At 39.5% G+C, this 22,698-nt stretch overlaps 3 protein-coding genes across 3 annotated transcripts; 2 read left to right on the top strand and 1 right to left on the bottom strand.

Moving 5' to 3' along the window:
* Positions 1-5,004: 5,004 nt before the first annotated feature.
* On the top strand, positions 5,005-6,878 carry LOC6031324 (threonylcarbamoyladenosine tRNA methylthiotransferase). The gene is made up of 2 exons (XM_001842087.2): positions 5,005-6,542; positions 6,605-6,878. The coding sequence occupies exons 1-2, from the start codon at positions 5,100-5,102 to the stop codon at positions 6,827-6,829; spliced, it is 1,668 nt and encodes a 555-aa protein (XP_001842139.2). The 5' UTR covers positions 5,005-5,099; the 3' UTR covers positions 6,830-6,878.
* Positions 6,879-9,746: 2,868 nt separating this feature from the next.
* On the top strand, positions 9,747-10,464 carry LOC6031325 (cytochrome c oxidase subunit 6C). Its single transcript, XM_001842088.2, has 3 exons — positions 9,747-9,885; positions 10,053-10,219; positions 10,295-10,464. The coding sequence occupies exons 2-3, from the start codon at positions 10,053-10,055 to the stop codon at positions 10,362-10,364; spliced, it is 237 nt and encodes a 78-aa protein (XP_001842140.1). The 5' UTR covers positions 9,747-9,885; the 3' UTR covers positions 10,365-10,464.
* A 1,020-nt stretch (positions 10,465-11,484) lies between these two features.
* Positions 11,485-13,542, bottom strand: LOC6051866 (fidgetin-like protein 1). Its single transcript, XM_001842089.2, has 2 exons — positions 13,292-13,542; positions 11,485-13,219 (listed from the first exon to the last, which is right to left on the bottom strand). The coding sequence occupies exons 1-2, from the start codon at positions 13,432-13,434 to the stop codon at positions 11,554-11,556; spliced, it is 1,809 nt and encodes a 602-aa protein (XP_001842141.2). The 5' UTR covers positions 13,435-13,542; the 3' UTR covers positions 11,485-11,553.
* Positions 13,543-22,698: the final 9,156 nt, after the last annotated feature.

The raw sequence follows: 22,698 nt of genomic DNA, 5'->3' as shown, positions 1-22,698 counted from the left end.
TTTTCTGACATAAATGATGTACCCAGATATAATATTACCATATTTTTTTTTTCTGTGTACATAAGGAACTACATATACACAATGTTTCATCATAATAAAAAAAAATCGTAATAAATTGAAATTCAACACGTAAAAAATGCGGAAAATGCGATTTCCGCTGATTTTGAATTTAAAGCTTCTGATTATTAGCCAATTGTTAAATGTTAAAATTTTCAGATGAATGAGGAATTATTTCAAAAACTGTGATTAGAGATATTTTATAATGTATATCATTTCATTTCATTTATTTATTATTCATGTAGAGCAGGGGTGCCCAACCTTTTGGCCCTGCGGGCCAGATCTGATTTTTCTGAAGCAGTGGCGGGCCGGAACTAATGTTGGTAAAAGTTCAAAACTGTTAAAAAAAATCATAACATTGATTTTATTAGGTTGTTTCAAGTAAACAACCCTAGTAACATTTTAGGTTTTAAGTAGGCCATAAAAGCCTATTAAGGCCGTATGAGGGTTTTCAGAACCATGATAAAACCTTTAAGTTTAAAAATGTTACTAGGGAATTAAATAAACTTGCGTTACAAATAAGATTCATATACCTTGATTTTTAGTAAGAAAAATAAAGATTACTTTAAAAGGTGTGTTTATCAAATTTATTTTTATTTTGATTTGGTTAAAATTGTATTGTAATTGTTTTTGTCGATTGAAATTCAATACCCTGATATCATTAACTAAAAAACATTTAAATTGCATTGTTGCAAGTTTTTTTAGTTTGAAAAATCAACGAGACAAGCTAAAATTGAAACGAAATTTGGATTCAAATCTTTTTACGAAAAAACATTTTTGCGTTATTGTGCACCTTTATTCAAATAATTTACAAAGCATTACAAAATGATGTTAAAGACACGAAATTTAAAAAAGTGTAGAAAAATATATATCTAATAGTTTTTAATTCGTCATTCTTCAAATTTCATAGAATTAGTAAGAATACATGAAAAAAATAGCTATCTGATTTCTTGACTCATTTTGAAACATATTGTAATATTTCTAAAATGTTTGCAGCGACCTTTATTTTTGATCTAAGCTTTTTCCAGCAAAACTTTATCATTGAAAAGTTGTACTGAAAAATATTCATTATTGTTGCTAACTCATTTATGAAAAAAACTATTTTAATCAAAATCCTAAAAAATGTAACAATTCAATTAGAAGTAAAAACAGCCAAAACTTTAAGAAATTTAAATATAGTGTCTTTTTGCAATCTTTTTGCACATTTTTCAAGTATAATAAATATCAATATAAAAATGATAAGAATTTAATTCAAACATAAAGAATTTTTAAATGTGAAATAAAATCATTTAAAAAATACAAAGGCAAATGACTTTTGATCTTAAGATTAATTTTTAAATTTTTACACTAAATTTGGTAATTGAGTATTTCATGAACAGCCTTTAGGGCCGGTCATAGAACTATTTTGAAAAGCCGTCGCGGGCCGGACAAAATGGCATCACGGGCCGGATCCGGCCCGCGGGCCGGACGTTGGGCAGGCCTGATGTAGAGTAAGGAAATATCCTTTTAAATTACTACACTTTGTTGAGAACCATTATCCTAAAATATTAATTAAATTCTAAACTCCTGATCAGTGTAAACTAATGTCATTTTAATTAATTTATCCTCTAAACCAAGTGATGCATTCTTTGCGGAAACCTGCAATAGTTTGAATGTTTTTAATCTCGTTAGGAAGTTGGTTCCAGGATAGTAGCACCCCATACTATGAAACTATTTCCGTAATGTGTTGTGCTGTGTCTTGGAATTAATAAATTTCTAGTTCTAGTACTGCGGGCAATTTGTATTTTATCTGCTAAATAGGGTGGAACGGAAAAGTTTACTATTTTAAACATGGTTAAACAAGATCTGAAAAAAATCAAATTCAAAAATTTCAAAAAATTCAAAATGTTTTACTTTTAGCATTGAAAATTTGTCCTCGAAAGATCAAAGATAATTAAGTACATTTCGATTTGATTTTTTTGAAATGAGTCCAAAAAATGATATTGCATCTTGATCATTGGCCAAAAACCTTTTATTAAAAGACAAAATGAGCCTTATTAAATCTGATTTTCGGTCGATTTTTGAAAAAAAAATTCTGAGGTTACTTTTCCGGAAATTAAAAAGGGAAAGTATTTTATTATTTTTTCTAGTCTAATAAAAACAAACATCCGATTGATCACACTCAAGATTTGAAAAATCTATAATATACTTAAGTGAAAGTCTAGCTGTATTGTTTTACTCTAAACTTTACTCTAAGTCTAAAGGAAAAATACCTACAGCCAATTTACAAAATAGTTTAAGCTGTCAAAATTCTTATCCGCTCTTTTCTCACATTGATTTTTTTTTTAACTAAACTAAGTATTTTAAAAACATATTCTTAAATACACGGTCTATACAAGTAAGCCCCCGTTGACTGAACATACAAAGTTTTTTTAGAAAAATTCTAAAATTTATTCCTGCTTCTAGTTAAAAAAATAATGTAGATCAGGGTGGCCACCAGATTTCGATTTTCAATTTCACGGTTTTTTTCCCGGTTTTTCTCCCGAGACCAGAAGGAATATTCCGGTATGTTTTTGAATCTAATTATAATGTTTATTTAGGCTAACGTTAGTATCAACATACTTTTTGAGCGCATACATTTGGTTCAAAGTTTGAATTCCTCAAGAAAGCTTTCAAATATCTTGAGTACAAAGTAAGTAAGTTGTAAACGAAACCATTTTTATCTGCTTCCAATCCAAACCTCTAATTTCCCTAATGATTGGGATTTTTCACCATCATGCTCTACAGATTTTACAAACTCAAAATAAAAAAAATAGTTTTTATTTTTTAGAATAACATAAATTATAACTAGAAAGCAGTAAATTGCATAAAGAAAATTATTAATTTTGTAGAAAAGATTTGCAAAAATACATTGTTATCAACATTTATGTAAATGTTCGTAATTTTTTTTGAAAAAAAAGCTTTTGTGAATTCAAGAAGAGCTATTCTTATAAGAATTATTAATTTCTATGAATTAATTATTATTTTTTGGCTAATATTATGTGAGTTCTTTTATTTTAACCAAACAAATATTATTGCATCATTAGTCCAAACAAATATTTATACACTTTGGCAGCAGCCATACAAATGTAAAAAATTGGTACCTTGAAACATTTTGTTATCGATTTAGTATCTTCGCTAAGTTTGTATGTATTGATGGGATAAATTTTCGAAAATAATTTTAAATAAAAAAAACATTCTAAAAAAACCAAAACACAAAATGATAAAAAATGACCGTGCTGCGATTTTTGCAACAACACATACAAATTTAAATTAAAGTTTTTGTCCCCCCCCCCCCTCCAAGTTGCCCCAAAAAATCAGGGGCGTTTAGAATCATTTTTGGGTTGATTTAATAATCTTTTGATTTTTTTTAGAAAAAATTGATCTTTAGTATCATAAAAAGTTTTTTTTGATGATATTTTTTTTGGTCAAATCTGACATTTATTGAAGATTAAATATTGTAGTAAAATGCCTTTTTCTAAGTAAGTTTAGCATCAACATTTCCCGTGCTCCTAATCCTTATTCCTGTCCCGGTGTATGGTGGAGATGGGAGCGGCCGGCAATGGATGGCTCTCATGGTGCTGCCTGTCCTGTTCGGGTAGAATTGGTTTTAATTCCCTTTAATCAATTTCTATGCAACCTGAGCTGGACAATCATCACACATACATGAAGAAATCCAGTCTGCAACCCGCTAAGATCACCATCTCCATGCGAATGCGAATGCGAATGCGAATGCGAATGCGAATTAAATATTGTAGTAAAATGCATTTTAAACATTTTTGCCTTCAAATGTTGAGACTATGGCTTGTTCTTTATTTTTTTTTTTAATTTTTTTTTAAACGAGTGCAAATTATAGGTTTATCATTCAAATCTCGGGTGAGTTTTCAAAAAGCCGTAAGAGCCACCGTGACCTCTGACACTAATTTTCATTTTCTCCAAAATTAAACAAAATATCATTTATTTTTAGTTTGGGGCACTTGAAGGACGTGTAGATGAACAATCTCAAGCATTTTTGATATTGGTTTTTCGTAAGTAGGTCGAATACCGAAGCAAAAAGGACTTTGTTTACCAATGGCTCTCACGGCTTTTTGAAAACTAATCCGAGAAATATTGTTTCAAACATTTTCTGATTGGTTAAAAACAGTTCGCCCGTAATTTACTGCATATCATTGTTAATTTTTTGCTTCAAAACCATTTGTTATTTTTTTTTCTCTTAAATACAGTACTTGTTCGGTAACTGTGCTGAGAACTTAAAAACCATTGATCCATTGACCCCTCGGTCATTTCGGTTTGTTTTTTGACGTTTGTCTGCTTTTTAAGCGGGCTACAGCCCTGTTATCGAGCGCCCAGTTACCGAACAAGTATTTTGTTTGGGACAAATGTCCGTCATTACGGGGTTTGTCTTCCGGACACCCTGAGACCACTCGTGGTAAACCCCAGGGGTACATGTACCCCAAGTTGAGAACCGCTGCTGTAGAGCAAACAATTTGCTTTATTTAAAAAATAAACAAATTCGCCGAGTAAAAATATCATAGGATATGTACAACAGAAAAAAAAACATCCATAGCCAAGAAGCTATGTCTATTACACAAATTCAAACATAGTTTTCGTGAATTCTTCATTTAGAATAACAGGAATAATATTTTAATTAAGGAAAATAACATTTTGAATACATTAAAGAGGCTTTTGTAAAATTTTAACTAAACTTCGAATATTTTCCCGGTTTGACAGTCGAATTCCCGAGTTTTTCCCGGTTTTCTCCCGGTAGATAAAAATCCCGGTTTTTTCCCGGTTTTCCCGGTTTTTTCCCGAGGTGGCCACCCTGATGTAGATCGACCCTATCACGTCTCACACGTGCGCCAAACCCATCCCACCTTCGCTCCGTCAGCCACCCAAACCTTGCATGTTTACATTTTTTGACATGTTTTGATATCGGTTCTTTTTACTTGCGTACTACACGCGACACCGGATTCCGGCGGCAACAGATCAGTAAAAATCGTGAATTTCTCACGAATCTCGACACAATGTCGGCCTGTGGCGAAATAATAGACGACATCGAGGACCTGATCCAGTCCCAGGACATCACGCCGAAGGAGCGGTACGCCAACAAGACCAACGTGACGATCCGGGCCAAGCGGGTGAGCAAGGCGATTGAGGCGCAACAGAACGAGAAGCTCGAGACGGCCGAGAAGCCGATTCTGGAGAGTGTGATTCCGGGGACGCAACGGATCTACATGAAGACATGGGGCTGCGCGCACAACAGCTCGGACAGTGAGTACATGGCCGGTCAGTTGGCCTCGTATGGGTACAACATTACGACGGATAAGGCGGACGCGAATCTATGGCTGCTGAACAGTTGTACCGTGAAGAATCCTTCGGAGGACACGTTCCGCAATGAGATATTGGCGGCGGAGAAATTGGGAAAGCACGTCGTGTTGGCGGGTTGCGTTCCGCAGGCCGCTCCAAAGTCCGAGTACATGACCGGTTTGAGCATCGTAGGCGTTCAGCAGCTGGATCGAGTGACCGAGGTTGTTGAGGAAACCCTCAAAGGACACTCGGTGCGGTTGCTGCAGCCGAAGAAGATCAACGGGAAGAAGGTGGCTGGACCTAACTTGGCGCTGCCCAAGGTTCGTAAGAACCCGTTAATTGAAATCATCCCGATCAATTCAGGTTGTCTGAACGCGTGCACTTACTGTAAGACTAAGTTTGCCCGTGCCGACTTGGTCAGCTATCCGGTTGAGGAAATCATCGAGCGGGCTACCCAAGTGTTCCAGGAAGGAGTCTGCGAAATCTGGCTAACGTCCGAAGACACCGGAACGTACGGTCGCGACATTGGATCCTCGCTCCCGGAACTGCTGTGGAAGCTGGTCGAAGTTATCCCGGACAACTGCCGACTCCGACTCGGCATGACCAATCCACCCTACATACTGGAACATCTCGACGAAATGGCCAAGATTCTGGCGCACCCGAAAGTCTACGGTTTCCTGCACGTCCCCGTCCAGAGTGGATCCGATTCGGTGCTGGGAGAAATGAAGCGCGAGTACTGCCGAGCTGATTTCGAACGCATCTGCGACTTCCTTAAGCAAAAAGTCCCCGGAATAACCATAGCCACGGACATCATCTGCGGATTCCCCACGGAAACTGAGGCCGACTTTGAGCACACAATGTCCCTGTGCGCCAAGTACGAATTCCCGAGCCTGTTCATCAACCAATTCTACCCGCGACCCGGAACCCCGGCAGCCAAAATGCAACGAATCCCGCCCGATCAGGTGAAAACGCGAACCAAGCGTTTGACGGACCTGTTCTACGGCTACGAACCATACGCAAAGAAGTACACGATCGGTGACCGACAAACCGTGCTCGTCACGGAGATATCCCACGACAAAAAGCACTACGTCGGTCACAACAAATTCTACGAGCAGATCTTGCTTCCCATGGACAAACCACTGCTGGGCAAGCTGGTTGAGGTGAGTCGTTCAAAGTTCTTAAAAAACAACACAAATTTCCTCACAATCAACCAATCTTTCAGGTGCGCATCGCCAAGATAACCAAGTTCAGCATGATCGCCGAGATTGCCCAGGGCGAGAAGGAATGGGTCAACTGTACGACGCTGTCCAACGGGGAAACGACCCTGACCAGCCAGGGGGACACGGTGATGGTGGTGCAGAAGCAGTCACCGGTGTCGATGTTCGTGCTGGTGGCCGCGATAGCGTGCCTGGTGGCGATTGCTTACAGATTTTATCTCAAGTTATAACTCCAGTCTACAGTGAAACATGTGAATAAAAACAAACCGATGGACGGAATTTTTCTTCTCTGTTAAAAAAAATAACAAAATTTTATGTCTTATTTTAAAAGTAGAGCAATTCTTTACGAAATCGGTCTTTTATACTTAATTTTGTTTTTTTGTATTATTTTTTTTAATCCGACTGAAACACTTTTGGTACTTTAGGTTTTTCAAAAGGGCCAAACATTTAATATTACGCCATTTTGAAATGTTAGACTTGATTTAAAAAAAATGAAAATACTGTTTTCGAAAAGATCGGAAAATTTCACGAATGTTTCATATTTTGACATTGAAAATCGGACCATTAGTTGCTGAGATATCGTCATTAGAAAATGGTTGTTTGGTAGAGACTTGAAAAACATCAATTCTCGGATTAGTTTTCAAAAAGACGTAAGAGCCATTGGTAAACAAAGACCTTTTTGCAACGGTACTCGACCTACTTACGAAAAAACTATTTCTAAAATGCTTGAGATTGTTCATCTACACGTCCTTCAAGTGCTCTAAATTAAAGATAAACGAAATTTTGTTTCAATTTGGAGAAAAATGAAAATTAGTGTCGGAGGTCACGGTGGCTCTTACGGCTTTTTGAAAACTCACCCGAGAATTTTCCTGTTTTTAAATCTTTGCATGACAATATCTCAGCAACTAAGGGTCGTATAAACAAAGTTCAAAAAATTAAAATATAGATATTTTTTTTGGAGTTTTCTCCGCTTTTCAAAAATATTTTTTTCAAAAGTGGGCAAACATGCGCACTAATTTCAAAAAATAAATAACTGCGACTATTTTTAAAATAGTTACTTAAAAATTGATATAACTTGAAAACGAAAACACTTTATCAAAACTTCACTAAAGTACTTTTTGATTGCAAATTCAATTTTACATCGAAATATGAAGATGAAATTTTTTTGATTTTTTTGTTAAATCAATATTGATTCAAAAATTCAGAACTCGGTCAAAGATTTTTAGCCCATTCTGGAAATTTCTGAAAAGTTGGCATTTGATGTCCCCTAAAACATTAAAAAAAAACAAAAATAGTGTTTTTTTGCAAATCAAGTTTTAGAGACAAAAAGTGAAATAAAAATTCACCATTTTTTTACCGTGTATAATTTTTTTCAGTGTGGTCCTTATCCATACCTAAAACTTTGCCGAAGATACCAAATCGATCAACAAATTCCTTCAAAAGATACAGATTTTCAAATTTGCGTATATCATTTTTGTATGAGCAGCTGTCAAATTTGTATAGAAAATTATATGGACAACCTAATAATGCAAAATGGCTTCTTTGGGCATAACCAAAGGCACAAAAAAAGTTTCAGCCGGATTGAAAAATACAAAAAAAAATCGAATGACCGAAATTTCAGAGAATTGCTCAGTAGCAAAATATCGAAAAATAAAATATCATGCTACAGCTGGTAAAACTGTCAAAAGAAAATCAGTAAAAACATTATTTTTTCTGCCAAGAAAGGCCGAGAAGTAATTTATTTAAAAATCCATTAGAAATATTCTGATTTAATTTTGCTAAGAAAAATCGTGTTTAGATTGTTTACTACAGGGACGATCCAAAAACCACGTGGACCCTTTTTAGGAAATCTCGGTCCTAACATTTAAAAGCTGTCAACATTTTAGAATGGTTTGGGGTGGTTTGGGCATAAACCCATAAACATTGTCTTTCATATGTTTATAGGACCTAATAAAAAAAAAAAAGTCGAGATATTGTTTATGTATCATGTCTGAAGCTTTTTTAAGGTCAATACATCAAATTTCCACTTTTTGCTTTTAGGGTGTTTTTGAAACCGCCTTGAATCAGGGGTATTAAAAAACACCCAAAAAGCAAAACTGAAAATTTGGTTTATTGGACCTTTTTATAAAAAAAAACTCCAGATATATTTGTATTTAATATAAATATTTATTTATACATATTGCTTATTGCGAGATAAAATCACGTTTCTCCTTCGCTGTGAGTGACAGTAGATTATTGCCGCCTAACTACCGCAGTGTAAAAATCAGCAAGTTGAACTGAAATTTGCGTTTATTTGGCTGTCAACTTGGTTTGTTTTGAATATTTCCCAAAAAGTCAGCTGAAAACTCAAGGCAACCTTTGACAACAGCCAGCCTGATGGCAAGATTGTCAAATTGTATGTATGGGCCGCGATACTCACATTGGTTGGACCGTGGCCCCCGCTATTTGGTCGCTTTACCCCTTATGATGCTAAATATAGGGTAAAAGAGCCAGCAAATGTGCAATTGAAAAAAAGTTGTTTTTTGTGTAAAATTATTTTAAATTTTGTTTTTGATGAACAATTTTGAATATGTTTTGTAAAAAATAAATAACTAGATAAAATAAAATATTATCCAGCCTTTTGAGAACGAAGTCACTCGTTATTTTTTTTAAATGTTAACTTATTAACATGTTTTAGTGTTGAATGTCAACATTCCAAGAAGATAATGTCCAGCTTGTGACTATAAACTATTTTTCCTTACTTAGAAATCGAATCCAGAAGGGCATCGATTACCAGTTATGTTTGTCCGCACCGGGTTCTGAACTTCCGTTTATGAGGCGGAAGCGTTACGGCATGGCTCGGTCTAAACAAAAAAAATAACTGGACAATAAATAGAAATTTCAAAATTACAAACCTAAATATTAAAATTAAATATTTTCAAATTTACTCATAAATGTCCTGTATACCCTATTTTGTGCTACCAGTTTATGGAACGTTCACCCTATATGGACTGTCAAAAGCGAGGTTCACTTTATTTTAAAAATGTGAAATATTTTTTCAAACCCTCAAGCGATCAGTTTTGTATTCTCTTGGTCCCTGGCTTGAATATAATTTCTAAGAGAAAACTTTCTTGGTTATCCGCACAGACACACAAATCTAAGCACCCTGTGAAAACGATAACGTCACCCTCAGCTGGCCGTTTTCCAATCATTCCGAGCACCTCGCGCTTGACACATCTGTTTTGCAGCTCGAAAACTCTTGCAAGGTTTTTTCCGGACAAATTTTGTGCAAATAAATCCCCAAAAAGTGAGTATTTTCTCGATACATTATTGTAATTTGTATGGAATTTAGTTCTGCAAGAACAGAAGAGTATTTTGCGCAAATTTGTTTCTGTTCCGACAACTTTTTGGCAACAAAACAAAACGCCTGTCTAAATTACGTAATGGAACCATCTTTTTTCTCCATCCGCACAGATGTCTGAGGTCGCTGCCAAGATCCCGAAGCCGGTGCTGCGCGGACTGCATAACGCGTCCATCAAGCGCAACCTGATCGTGTCCGGCGTGCTGTGCACGATCTCCGTGATCGCCGTCAAGCTGCTGTACGTGGACCCCAAGAAGCAGGCCTACGCCGACTTTTACAAGTGAGTGTGTTGTCGGAACTTCCGGGAACATGGGAGCAAACTAACTTTTTTTTTTGGGTTTTCCTTTGTTTACAGGACGTACGACGCCAACAAGTCGTTCGAGCGCATGAAGGCCGCCGGACTGCTGCAGTCCGTGAAGGATTAAACTAGATTCCGTTTTTTGGTGGGAGTCGATAGTTTTGGGCCCTTCATGTATTGTGCATAATATCTAATGAAAAAATAAAATAAAACTGTACCCAAAAAAACACGTTACAGACCTTTGTTTACACTTTTACAGAAGTTTCTGCGTGCTAATCAGCGTTCGACGTCGTTAAATGGAAAATAAATTTGTTGTACAATCTACTAAGCTTACTTACAAACAAATTTTAGAGTCGGATTTTCAAGCTTCATCCATTCAAATTATGGCTCATCGGGAATGTTTTTCGATTACCTATCCATGCTGACTACGGATAGCTTGATGAAGAACTTCATCTTAGGGCTCTATATACTGTATACAGAGTAGCAATCCAAAATTTCGCGAAATGGAACATCCTTTCCCTTCTCGGGACGTGCTATTCAAGTATCTGAAGCTCTTTCTCATGATAAATCAATACTGCCCCTTTTTTGGAAATCGTTTCTAAAAGCAACATATTATAAAAATTTAATTCATAAAGAGTTGGTCCAGCATGGATCGAAGCCACGCCATAGAAGGCGGTTTTTCCTAGTTCTTCGTGGCATTCTCTCGCCTTTTAAATCTTATTCAACCAAAGGGCAATTCACTTCTGATACTGCACCAATATGAAGCCAATATTGGAGTCGATACGGTATGCAACCTAGGAATACTGCGCGAGTATTATGCGACATTTACATTATTATCAAGTATTCAAGATTCATGTTGCTCCTTTTTTTACGGTGTACGTAGCGTGGAAGACTTCTTTTTCATATATTTTCCAGCAACTAGCAAGTCCTCTTGCTCCATAGCAGCCCAAGGTCCGGTGTTCATTGCATCGATGCATGGAATCTAGTTTGTCAAACAGTTGGCTACGCACTGCTTCATTAGGCCATCCATGTGACCAAGAGTAATCATGTGAAATGTAGCGCTTGTCCTCCTCACCGATAAAAACCATCGGTCTTTGAAATAACTGCGTACTAATAAGAAGAGTCTCTCTCCTTCCACACTCAGCTCGCTGGAGGTGGTTTGGTCCTTTGCAAGAGCTGCGATTCTTGGAAGTTCTGAAGGTCAAGGTTATCTTACAAGGAAGTCATCAAAATAATTCTTTCTCAAATACAAAAGAACTATAATATTTGTCCAAAAACAGAAACAAAACACAAACCACCACCGTTACCTGTCATCATCAGCCGGAACTGCCCGACCCGTAGAGACGATCCCACTGCACGTACTGCACCAGATCTCCTTGCGAAACGCTCGCCCGCACCCGACTCAGCGCCGTTTTAAAATCGTCGTAATTAACCGCCCGGACGTCTTCCTTCGCCACCTGCACCAGCTGATCGTACGAAATGGACCGAATCGGCCCCATCGAGGCTTCGTGGCAGAGCACCTTCATGTCGGCCCCCGAGAAGCCCTCCGTCAGCTGGCCAATCTCGGCAATCTGACCGTCGGTGAGGGAGTTCTTCTCGCTGGCGAGAAGCCGACTTAAGATCTGGGTTCGTGCGTTCAGTTCCGGCAGTGGAATGTACAGGCGTTTGACGAGGCGCCGCCGAGCCGCTTCGTCCAGTTCCTGGGGCCGATTGGTGGCACCGACGATGAGGATTCGCTCGTCATCGGCGGTGGCAGCTCCGTCCAGCTGAATGAGGAATTCCGTTTTGAGTCGGCGCGAACTTTCGTGCTCCGTTTCAGACCGCTGGCAGAGTAGGGAATCGATCTCGTCGATGAATACGACCGCCGGCTGGTGCACGGCGGCCACCGCAAACAGCGTTCGGACCATCTTTTCTCCCTCGCCGATCCACTTCGAAGTTAGCGAGGACGCGCTAATCGAGAAAAACGTGGCGTTGGACTGCGATGCGATGCACTTGCCGATCAGAGTTTTGCCCGTTCCGGGCGGTCCAAACAGGAGAATTCCCCGCGGAGGTTTGCGCAATCCGGTGAAGATGTCCGGCCGCAGCAGCGGACACACGATGGCTTCGCGAATAATTTGCTTGGCGTACTCGAGCCCCGCGATGTCGTCCCACGTTACGGGAGAGAAACGATCCATGATTTCGTTCCGAATTAACTCGACCATTTTGGGATCGATGTTGCGCAGCCGTTCGTCAACCTCTTCCAACTCCTCCTGACTCGACCCGGACGCCGCAGATTGATTGTCCCCGTGCTGCTGCCTCGAAGGTGGCTTGTTCTCTTCGTCGTCGTTGCGAATCGGACAGACAAATTTGCTCCCGAGCGTCCGACGACCACCCAGCGATTTTTTGCTTCCATAAGCGAATAAGGGCGTCTTCCCAGCAGGATTCGCCGTACCATACTTCTTAACATTCTGAATCTGCAGCTCGTCCTTGGCCGTTCGGAAGCTAGTCCCAGCGGCGGAACTCTCCTTACCGGGTTCATTCGGCGCCACTTTCGGCTGAGCAACCTCCACCGGAACCGGTTTCGCCATAATCGGTACCTTCGGTGCAAAGATCGACGGTTTTGGACCAAAAACGCGACGGGAGATTTCCTCAACCGCCGACAAGGTGGCCTTTGGCACCGCCGCTTTAGCCGGAACCACTTCCGGTGCCACCACGACGTTCTGAGTGACTCGCTGAAAGACGGCCTGCAAATCGGACGCGCTCGGTTGCCAGCTGGTGCAGTCTTCGAACGTTCCTTGGCACAGTCTGCGCTGGTCATTGGAAAAGTAGCTCAACGGATCGCCGAGCATGCTCTCGGTAATGCCCGGTTCCTCTTCGTCTTCGTTCTGGAGCAGCTCGGCCACCGAGTCGCAGTAGTTGTTGACCGTGTCGGTGTCCATAACTGTGTCCTGGTACTGATCCAAGTATCGCGCCAGGATGGAAACAGCGAGGCGCTCATCGTTTCTAAATCAAATAAAAAGGTTTTTGGTTCCCATCAGGGCGTCAACGAGCCACCCAAAATTAAATTTAACTCACGTTGCCTGTGCTTCGGCGAAAAGTTGCGAGCTCAGATTCCGGATTGTGTTGGCTTTCTGGAAGGAATTGGAACTTTGTTCTGCCTGGTCAAGTCGTTGCACCAGCTGGCCCAGGTACGATTCGAGGGCCGCTGGATCTTCCATTGCGAAATCTGAACGGATTCAAAATCACGACATCAAAGTCCTAGAAAAACATCCTAAAATACTGCGCGCGCGAACACAAACTTATCGTTTTGCTTTGAGATATTTACTAAACGATATGTTTTTCTTTTGCCTACACGGTCAGCTGGATGTACTCAAAATCAAGTTCAAATCCACTCATAATCAAGTTCGGAGCTCGAACTGAAAATGAGTGGTTTTCTGAACTTGATTATGAGTGGATTTTTCACTCAAACGACAGTTCAAAAGCTGAACTGGCGTTTGAGTAGTTTGGACTTGGCGAAGAAATGGTCAGCAGCAGTCAGCTTTTTTTCTAAGTCGAGGTAAGTTCAGTTCTGGAAGCGGCAATTTTGTTTTTTTCTTTCCCGGAACGTTCCGGGTGTAGCAGAGGCCCATTTTCTCAGCTTCTCCGAATGGTTCGGAATGTTCAGTTATCTATTTTCCAGCTGGTGGAAGTGACAAATTTGCTTTTTCTTTTCGGAAGGTCCGGGAGTTGTGGTGGTCCTTGGGTGGTCCACTTTTGCCAGCTGGAAGAAATGTCAATCTACTTCCCCCTTGCCGAAATGGTCCGGGAGGATTGATTGACCACTTTTTCAGCTGGCAAAAGTGGCAATCCAGTTCCCGCTGTGTCTCAAGATGCAAAAGCAAAGGAAAAACTTCCTCCTCCAACAATTTTTGCCCCATCCGGAATCCGGATTGTCCGGCAGGTACAAACTTGGCTGGAGAAACATTTCATTCTTTGTTTTTGGAAGTCCGGAAGGTGCAACGATCGTTGGAGGAGGAATGTATGACTTTTGCTTTTGCATCTTCCAGACGGTCCGGAAGGTGCAACACCGGACGAAGGTGAGAAGTCAACCTTTGTTTTTGGAAATTCCAGATTGGTTGGAAGATTCAAACGCAAATGAAGACCTTACTCCTCCAACTTCTTTTGCAACTCCTGGACAATCCGGATGGTATTATATAAATTAATTTATATTTTTTTTTTCTTAAATCGAAGCGGCTAAGCCTTCATCACCAACTCCACCGGCCTCAATCGAATCCGGCTCAAGCAGATCAATTTCCCCGATCGGACAACCTCCAGCTCACGCCAACAAATCGCGCCCACTTAATCCGCGACAGTGACAATATCAACAACTGCCTTCGTTTCCAGCAGCAGCACCGGTCCAGTCGACAGCGGAACACCAACCTTCTCAGCAGCAGCCGCAGCGGCCATCGCCCAGCAACTGCAGTCCAAGATCAACAACAACCTTCATGCGAATTGGGGAGGCGCACGAATACTCGCTGTTTAACGATTCGAGTGGTGGTGCTGGAGCCGACGGAAGTGGCGCCCAAAATCATTACGGTGGTCTCTATGTCTGTAGCTGACGGTGTCAGATTTAGTTGAAGTTAAATTAACCGAAGTAGTTTCAATTATTAGAAAAAACTTACTCGCGCATCCTGTGACGCAACAATCACGAAAATCAAGAAATTCAAGCGGTGTCGGGTAATTTAGAAGAAAGATTTATTTTATTACATTTCCTGTAAGAAACACGAAATCCAAGAAAACCATTATCGACAGGAAAGGCAGCTAGGTTTCTAGGAACATCAGAAAACCCTTTTCAGAAGTACAAATCAGAAGGTTAAAATTCAAACGAAGACATAACCATATATCCTGCAAGTTTATCAGATCCTAGAATCAGAAACACGAAAAGACGGTATTGTCCGCACAGAGCTTGAGAACAAGCACCCGAAGCATGTTCGCGCACCTGAATACAAAGTAGCATGTATAGAGTGAAAGGGACGATCGAGCAAACGGATTAATCGATCAAAGCAGAGAGAAAGTAGAAATTGAGCGAACGACGCCACTAGAATAGAGAGGACAAAACATAGAACGAACTATGATCGCCGCGTAAGCGAGATAGACAAGCTATGCGCGTATGGAAGAAAAGGACAAAAGTCCAGGAGAGAGATTTAGAACAAGAGAGAAATCTCTTGATTGAGAGCATTGAAAAATTGTACTAAATTTAAGGAACTATATAATGTAACCGAAACTTTTTAATAAACAGTCACTTTTTAATCACCAGTTTGTTAGTTTACATCCTCGAACTTACGCCGGGTTAATTTATTAATAATCCGAAAATAATGTTATTGAAGTAATGCACTGCACATTACATTTTATGGTGGCTCCAGAGAGGAAAAGTACAAAACTGGTGATGGTTCAAAAGTAAGAACCAAGTGTTTGTGGAATTTGCCGAGTTTTCACAAAATAGTGACTCATGTGTAAAAGTGAGAAGTAGTTCACTTTCCTTCGGCCGCGACCAACGTCTAGGTTGACTCGTGTTCATCAAAATCCGATCAAGTGCCACGTGCCGATCGGTCGCCTTCAACATACGGTTGGAAAAGTGCGCTCGTCGAAATCCGGACAAATCTGTTCGGTCACACCCGAATTGCGGATAAGTGTGCCTGGTCCGGACATCGAATAAGTCCGGTTGGATATCAATAATCAGCAACTGTCGTGTTCACTGGAAGAGCACGTTACAACGAAGAAATCCGGTCAATTAGAGATTGCCCGGTCGCATTCGACATCAGGTCGAGCCTACATGCGCCAAGGAGTTTCATCAGTGAATCGTCAATCGAAGCAGATCAATCTGAAGGAAAATCTATCGTCGTGTGGACAACGAGACATCGAAGCATCACATCGAGCATTGCAGAATCAGCAACGCAACGAGCAGCGTAACGAGCAGCGCAACGAGCATCGCAGCATCACCATCGCAACGAGCTACAGCAGAAAAGTAGTAAGTCTACAACATTAGCTCGTAAGAAGTGATCAGTTAGGAAAAAATCGCAAATTTACTAAAAAGAGTGTAAAGAAGCAATATGGCTTCAAAATTGTTCAAGTTTAGTGGCAATACGAATGGTCACTGTCAGCTTTGTAATGATGCTGATGAAAAGGATAAGATGATAGGTTGTGACGATTGCCAACATTGGTTTCACAAAAGTTGTGCAAATGTTCCAAAAGATCCACCCAAGAAACAAGAATGGTTTTGTCCAAGATGCGTGACCATCGCGGAAAAACTCAGAGGAAGTGTTAATCCAATTATCGAAATGATGGAAGCACAAAAGGAAGCATTCCGTTACATGTCCAATAAGAGTACTAACAATCAGGTAGCAACCTTAAAAGAAATGATGGATGCATTTAAAGCATCATTGAATGTTAAAAATGAGCAACTCGAAAATCAATCTGCAATGGTAGTTGATAATCCAAGTGGGAGGCTGCAATCCTCCAACTTAACAAAATTGTGACCAGACAAGCCCTCATGGACTTGCCTGATTTCGACGGGTCTTATAAGGTATGGCCCAGGTTTCAGAGTATCTTTGAAACAACTACAAAAGAAGGAGGCTTCAGTGATGTGGAAAATCTGAACCGCCTAGAAAAACATTTGAAGGACAAGCCCTATTTCACGTAGAGTCTCTGTTGACAGATCATACAAATGTTCCACTAATTATGAAATCCTTAAAGGAACAGTTCGGTAACGTTCGATTCCTTTATGAAGGATATTTAAAAGATGCACTCAGTCTTAAAAACCCAAGTGTGGAGAACCCACAATCAATGATTGATTTCGTAACTTCGATCGAGAACTTAGTTACAAATATCAAACTGCTGAAACAACCTGATTACCTGAAGGATCAAAGGTTGATACAAGATCTGGTAGCAAAACTACCATTCAATTTGCGTCAGCAATGGCTGAAATCATTGCTTGAAAAAGAGAAAGCAGTGAATTTGCTTGAAGAAAATAAATTGCCAGATTTAGAATCGTTTTCTATATGGCTAAAGGACCATAAGTCATTGGCAACCATGATGATGTCGTATAAGACGGGAGAATACTCCCAACCAGGGAACCGCGAAAGGTTCAATAGAAGAGAAAAATTGAATGCTCATTTGGATATAAAATCAGACAAAAGATACAAGTGTTTCTCATGCAATGAAACAACTCATAGAAATGCTGAATGTCCAGTTTTCGCAAAAATGGATGTCGCTAAAAGAATAGAAAGTGTGAAGCAAAATAGACTTTGTTTCGCATGTTGCAACTTCTCGAACCATAATTCGAGAAACTGCCAGAACCCTAGGAAATGCAATATTGCTGGGTGTAAGATAAACCACCACCCAATGCTTCACGAATCCAAAAGAACTCCTACCGTGGAGAAACAGTCTGAAAATACAGCAAATCAAGTTAACCACCATGATAGGAATGATAGTAGCGTGTATTATCAAATCATGCCGGTGATATTATCAAATGGAGATAAAAGAGTTAGGGTTTTAGCTCTTTTAGATCTCGGTTCATCTACTAGTTTGTTGCTAGATGATGTAAGAAAAGAATTGGCCATAAAGGGCACTAAGAAACCATTAGCTCTTTCATGGACCGATGGAAACGTACAAAACGATGAGAACAGTCAAGAGATTACAGTTAGTATCGAAGGCTGTTATGGAAAAACTTACGAGTTACGAAAAATGCGTACTATCAGTAGCATGTCACTACCCGAACAGTCCTTAAATAAGGACAAGATGATTAAACGTTATCCGCATCTGAAGGATACAAATTTGAAAGGTTATGGAAAAGAATGTCCAAAACTTTTAATAGGCTTGCCACACTCGTTCGTTATTCAAGGATTAGAATCAAGAGTAGGCAAATTCAATTAACCCATTGCAAACAGAACCAGATTAGGCTGGGTCTTGCATGGCAAAGTATCTGGGAATCATTCCAATAAGAACTCCAATGGGAGACATACAGTTGCGTTGCACAAGGAAGTGCAGCATCATGAAACATCCATAAATAAAATGAAAGGTAAATTCTTACCAAGAAGTAATTTGTCGAAGCCTCTAATTGCAAGAATTGAGGAAACAGAAAGCGTAATTGAAGAAGCGCATAACAAGAATGGCCATTGTGAAATTGGTCTACAACACGATGATAAAGAATTTAAAACGGAAAATCCAACGAAAAGAAATATGTTATCCACGATTATGAGAGTATATGATCCATTGGGATTAATCTCAAACATTACAATTCAAGGTAAAATATTTATGCAAGAGTTGTGGAAGTTGGGGTTAGAATGGAATGAATCAATTCCAGAAGATTTGAATGAGTCCTGGAATCATTGGTTAACTAGACTTTTAGCTACTAAAAATATCAAATTTCCAAGACAACAAACTGAAGTAAATCTATCAGCAGCAAAAGCACGTGTTGCCCCCAACAAGATGCTGTCCATTCCACGTCTTGAATTATTAGCAGCAGTATTAGGAACTCGAATCGCGGAAAATATAATGAACGAACTAAGATTGAAAATCGACAGATCCATATATTGGTCTGATTCGAAGACAGTGCTAGCTTGGATACAGTCTGATGCTAGATCATATAATGTATTCGTAGGATTACAAATTAGTGAAATACTCGATTCTACAACCGTATCTCAATGGAGATGGGTAGACACGAACAACAATCCAGCAGATGAAGCAACGAAGGTTGTAACAAAAGAATCCATTTGGATGCATGGTCCAAATTTCCTAAAGTATCAAGAAGAAAACTGGCCTATAAAAGGAAAACGTTTTCAAACAGATGAAGAATTGAAGCCAGTTCATATCATAAGGGAATGCAAAATTCCAAACTACAGTTACATTCAAATAGAATGGTGTTCCGATTGGAGTCGCTTGAAACGAGCCATCGGTGGTATAATGAAAATGATCGTTTCGAAAGCTAAGAATATGGCCTACGAAAATACATTGCTTAAAGAAGATTTCTGTGAAGCTGAAATCGTTCTGATTAAAAAGGCTCAGTGGGATAAGTTCCCGAGCGAAATGAAGTCTTTAACATTTGAATTGCCAATTGAGAAAAATAGTTCTCTTAGAGGTCTCACACCGTTCCTCGATGAAAAGGGAGTAATGAGGTCGAGAGGAAGATTGGAAAATGCTGACGTGCTAAACTACGCAGCTAAGTTTCCAATTATATTACCGAAAGATCACCATGTCAGTAAACTCATTCTGAAATATTACCACGAGAAATTCTACCATTTGAAACTGGATGCGTCAATAGCATCAGTTAGACAAAAGTACTGGATAATTGACATTAGAGCAACAATGAAGAAAGTAAAGAACGCATGTCAATTATGCAAAAATAGATCGGCGCAACCTCAGCCACCCATAATGGCTGCGCTTCCGTCATACAGAACAATTCCATTTGTCAAACCGTTTACTTATGCCGGAGTAGATTACTTTGAACCAGTAAATGTCTCTATAGGGAGACGTGTTGAAAAACGTTGGGGAGTAGTATTTACTTGCCTAATAACAAGAGCAGTTTATTTGGATCTGTCTCGTAAACTGAGCACAGATGCCCTTTTTATCTGTTTGAAAAATGTTCAATCAAGACGAGGTAGAATTATGCAACTGTACAGTGACAATGGAACAAATTTCATTGGAGCAAATAATGAAATCAAAAGAATCCGTCAGAGATTAGCAAGCGAAGGAATTGAATGGTTCTTCAATCCACCTTCAGCACCTCATTTCGGAGGTGTTTGGGAAAGAATGGTAAAAGAAGTCAAAATCATTTTAGCATCGGTGCAAGAAACTATGCCAGAAGATGTTTTACGAGGCTTACTCACTGAAATTGAGTATATCATAAATAGCAGACCGTTGACTCATATTCCACTGGAGTCAGAAGACGACGAAGTTTTAACACCATATCACTTTCTGATAAATTGTTCCGGTGATATGGAACCAATGTTAAATGATGTTTCAAAAGGTGAAGCTCTACGAGAGCAATGGAAAAGGTCCAGCCAGTTGGCGAATAACTACTGGAACCGATGGATAAAAGAGTATTTACCCAGTCTTACAAAGAGACCAAAATGGAATCAAGAAATGAAACCAATTGAAGTTGGAGATATTGCTATAACTCCTGATGAAGAGAACAAAGGAAAGTGGATCAAATGTTTGGTAACCGACACAAGACCCGGAAAAGATGGGATAGTAAGATCAGTTAGAATCAAAACAGCATCAGGAAAGTATTTGACAAGACCAGTCGTGAAATTAGCCGTTCTCGACGTCAAGCGTATACAAAGGAATGCATCAGATGATGATGGCAATAAGAAAATCAAAATGAAAGATGATAAGCAAAACGAAAATTTATAAATGATCCCCAAGCAATACGGGGTAAGGAATAATAAGAAGGTATTCACCATAGATATAGTAAAAGCAAATAAATCATATTATTTTTCCTATATTAATTTCATCTTTCAAGTAATACATAAATGTAAGGAAATCATATTCAACAATACCCATAAAGATAAGAAACAATTTACTCATGTAACAACTCCAACTAAATTCATATTTGTGGTAAACCTACGGATGTAGATTTACGGGGTCCGGTGTAGCTGACGGTGTCAGATTTAGTTGAAGTTAAATTAACCGAAGTAGTTTCAATTATTAGAAAAAACTTACTCGCGCATCCTGTGACGCAACAATCACGAAAATCAAGAAATTCCCAAGCGGTGTCGAGTAATTTAGAAGAAAGATTTATTTTATTACATTTCCTGTAAGAAACACGAAATCCAAGAAAACCATTATCGACAGGAAAGGCAGCTAGGTTTCTAGGAACATCAGAAAACCCCTTTCAGAAGTACAAATCAGAAGGTTAAAATTCAAACGAAGACATAACCATATATCCTGCAAGTTTATCAGATCCTAGAATCAGAAACACGAAAAGACGGTATTGTCCGCACAGAGCTTGAGAACAAGCATCCGAAGCATGTTCGCGCACCTGAATACAAAGTAGCACGTATAGAGTGAAAGGGACGATCGAGCAAACGGATTAATCGATCAAAGCAGAGAGAAAGTAGAAATTGAGCGAACGACGCCGCTAGAATAGAGAGGACAAAACATAGAACGAACTATGATCGCCGCGTAAGCGAGATAGACAAGCTATGCGCGTATGGAAGAAAAGGACAAAAGTCCAGGAGAGAGATTTAGAACAAGAGAGAAATCTCTTGATTGAGAGCATTGAAAAATTGTACTAAATTTAAGGAACTATATAATGTAACCGAAACTTTTTAATAAACAGTCACTTTTTAATCACCAGTTTGTTAGTTTACATCCTCGAACTTACGCCGGGTTAATTTATTAATAATCCGAAAATAATGTTATTGAAGTAATGCACTGCACATTACATTTTATGGTGGCTCCAGAGAGGAAAAGTACAAAACTGGTGATGGTTCAAAAGTAAGAACCAAGTGTTTGTGGAATTTGCCGAGTTTTCACAAAATAGTGACTCATGTGTAAAAAGTGAGAAGTAGTTCACTTTCCTTCGGCCGCGACCAACGTCTAGGTTGACTCGTGTTCATCAAAATCCGATCAAGTGCCACGTGCCGATCGGTCGCCTTCAACATACGGTTGGAAAAGTGCGCTCGTCGAAATCCGGACAAATCTGTTCGGTCACACCCGAATTGCGGATAAGTGTGCCTGGTCCGGACATCGAATAAGTCCGGTTGGATATCAATAATCAGCAACTGTCGTGTTCACTGGAAGAGCACGTTACAACGAAGAAATCCGGTCAATTAGAGATTGCCCGGTCGCATTCGACATCAGGTCGAGCCTACATGCGCCAAGGAGTTTCATCAGTGAATCGTCAATCGAAGCAGATCAATCTGAAGGAAAATCTATCGTCGTGTGGACAACGAGACATCGAAGCATCACATCGAGCATTGCAGAATCAGCAACGAAACGAGCAGCGTAACGAGCAGCGCCACGAGCATCGCAGCATCACCATCGCAACGAGCTACAGCAGAAAAGTAGTAAGTCTACAACATTAGCCCGTAAGAAGTGATCAGTTAGGAAAAAATCGCAAATTTACCAAAAAGAGTGTAAAGAACCAATATGGCTTCAAAATTGTTCAAGTTTAGTGGCAATACGAATGGTCACTGTCAGCTTTGTAATGATGCTGATGAAAAGGATAAGATGATAGGTTGTGACGATTGCCAACATTGGTTTCACAAAAGTTGTGCAAATGTTCCAAAAGATCCACCCAAGAAACAAGAATGGTTTTGTCCAAGATGCGTGACCATCGCGGAAAAACTCAGAGGAAGTGTAAATCCAATTATCGAAATGATGGAAGCACAAAAGGAAGCATTCCGTTACATGTCCAATAAGAGTACTAACAATCAGGTAGCAACCTTAAAAGAAATGATGGATGCATTTAAAGCATCATTGAATGTTAAAAATGAGCAACT

This window comes from Culex quinquefasciatus, chromosome 2, assembly GCF_015732765.1.
Source record: "Culex quinquefasciatus strain JHB chromosome 2, VPISU_Cqui_1.0_pri_paternal, whole genome shotgun sequence".
NCBI lineage: Eukaryota > Metazoa > Arthropoda > Insecta > Diptera > Culicidae > Culex > Culex quinquefasciatus.
This window is presented reverse-complemented; position numbering and strand designations above follow the sequence as displayed.

Bases quoted from the DNA above. Each gene is read 5' to 3' on its own strand.
- LOC6031324 (XM_001842087.2), top strand. From the start codon at position 5,100: ATGTCGGCCTGTGGCGAAATAATAGACGACATCGAGGACCTGATCCAG. The intron at 6,543-6,604 runs GTGAGTCGTTCA...CCAATCTTTCAG, and splicing joins TGCTGGGCAAGCTGGTTGAG to GTGCGCATCGCCAAGATAAC.
- LOC6031325 (XM_001842088.2), top strand. From the start codon at position 10,053: ATGTCTGAGGTCGCTGCCAAGATCCCGAAGCCGGTGCTGCGCGGACTG. The intron at 10,220-10,294 runs GTGAGTGTGTTG...CTTTGTTTACAG, and splicing joins GCCTACGCCGACTTTTACAA to GACGTACGACGCCAACAAGT.
- LOC6051866 (XM_001842089.2), bottom strand. From the start codon at position 13,434: ATGGAAGATCCAGCGGCCCTCGAATCGTACCTGGGCCAGCTGGTGCAA. The intron at 13,220-13,291 runs GTGAGTTAAATT...TATTTGATTTAG, and splicing joins TTCGCCGAAGCACAGGCAAC to AAACGATGAGCGCCTCGCTG.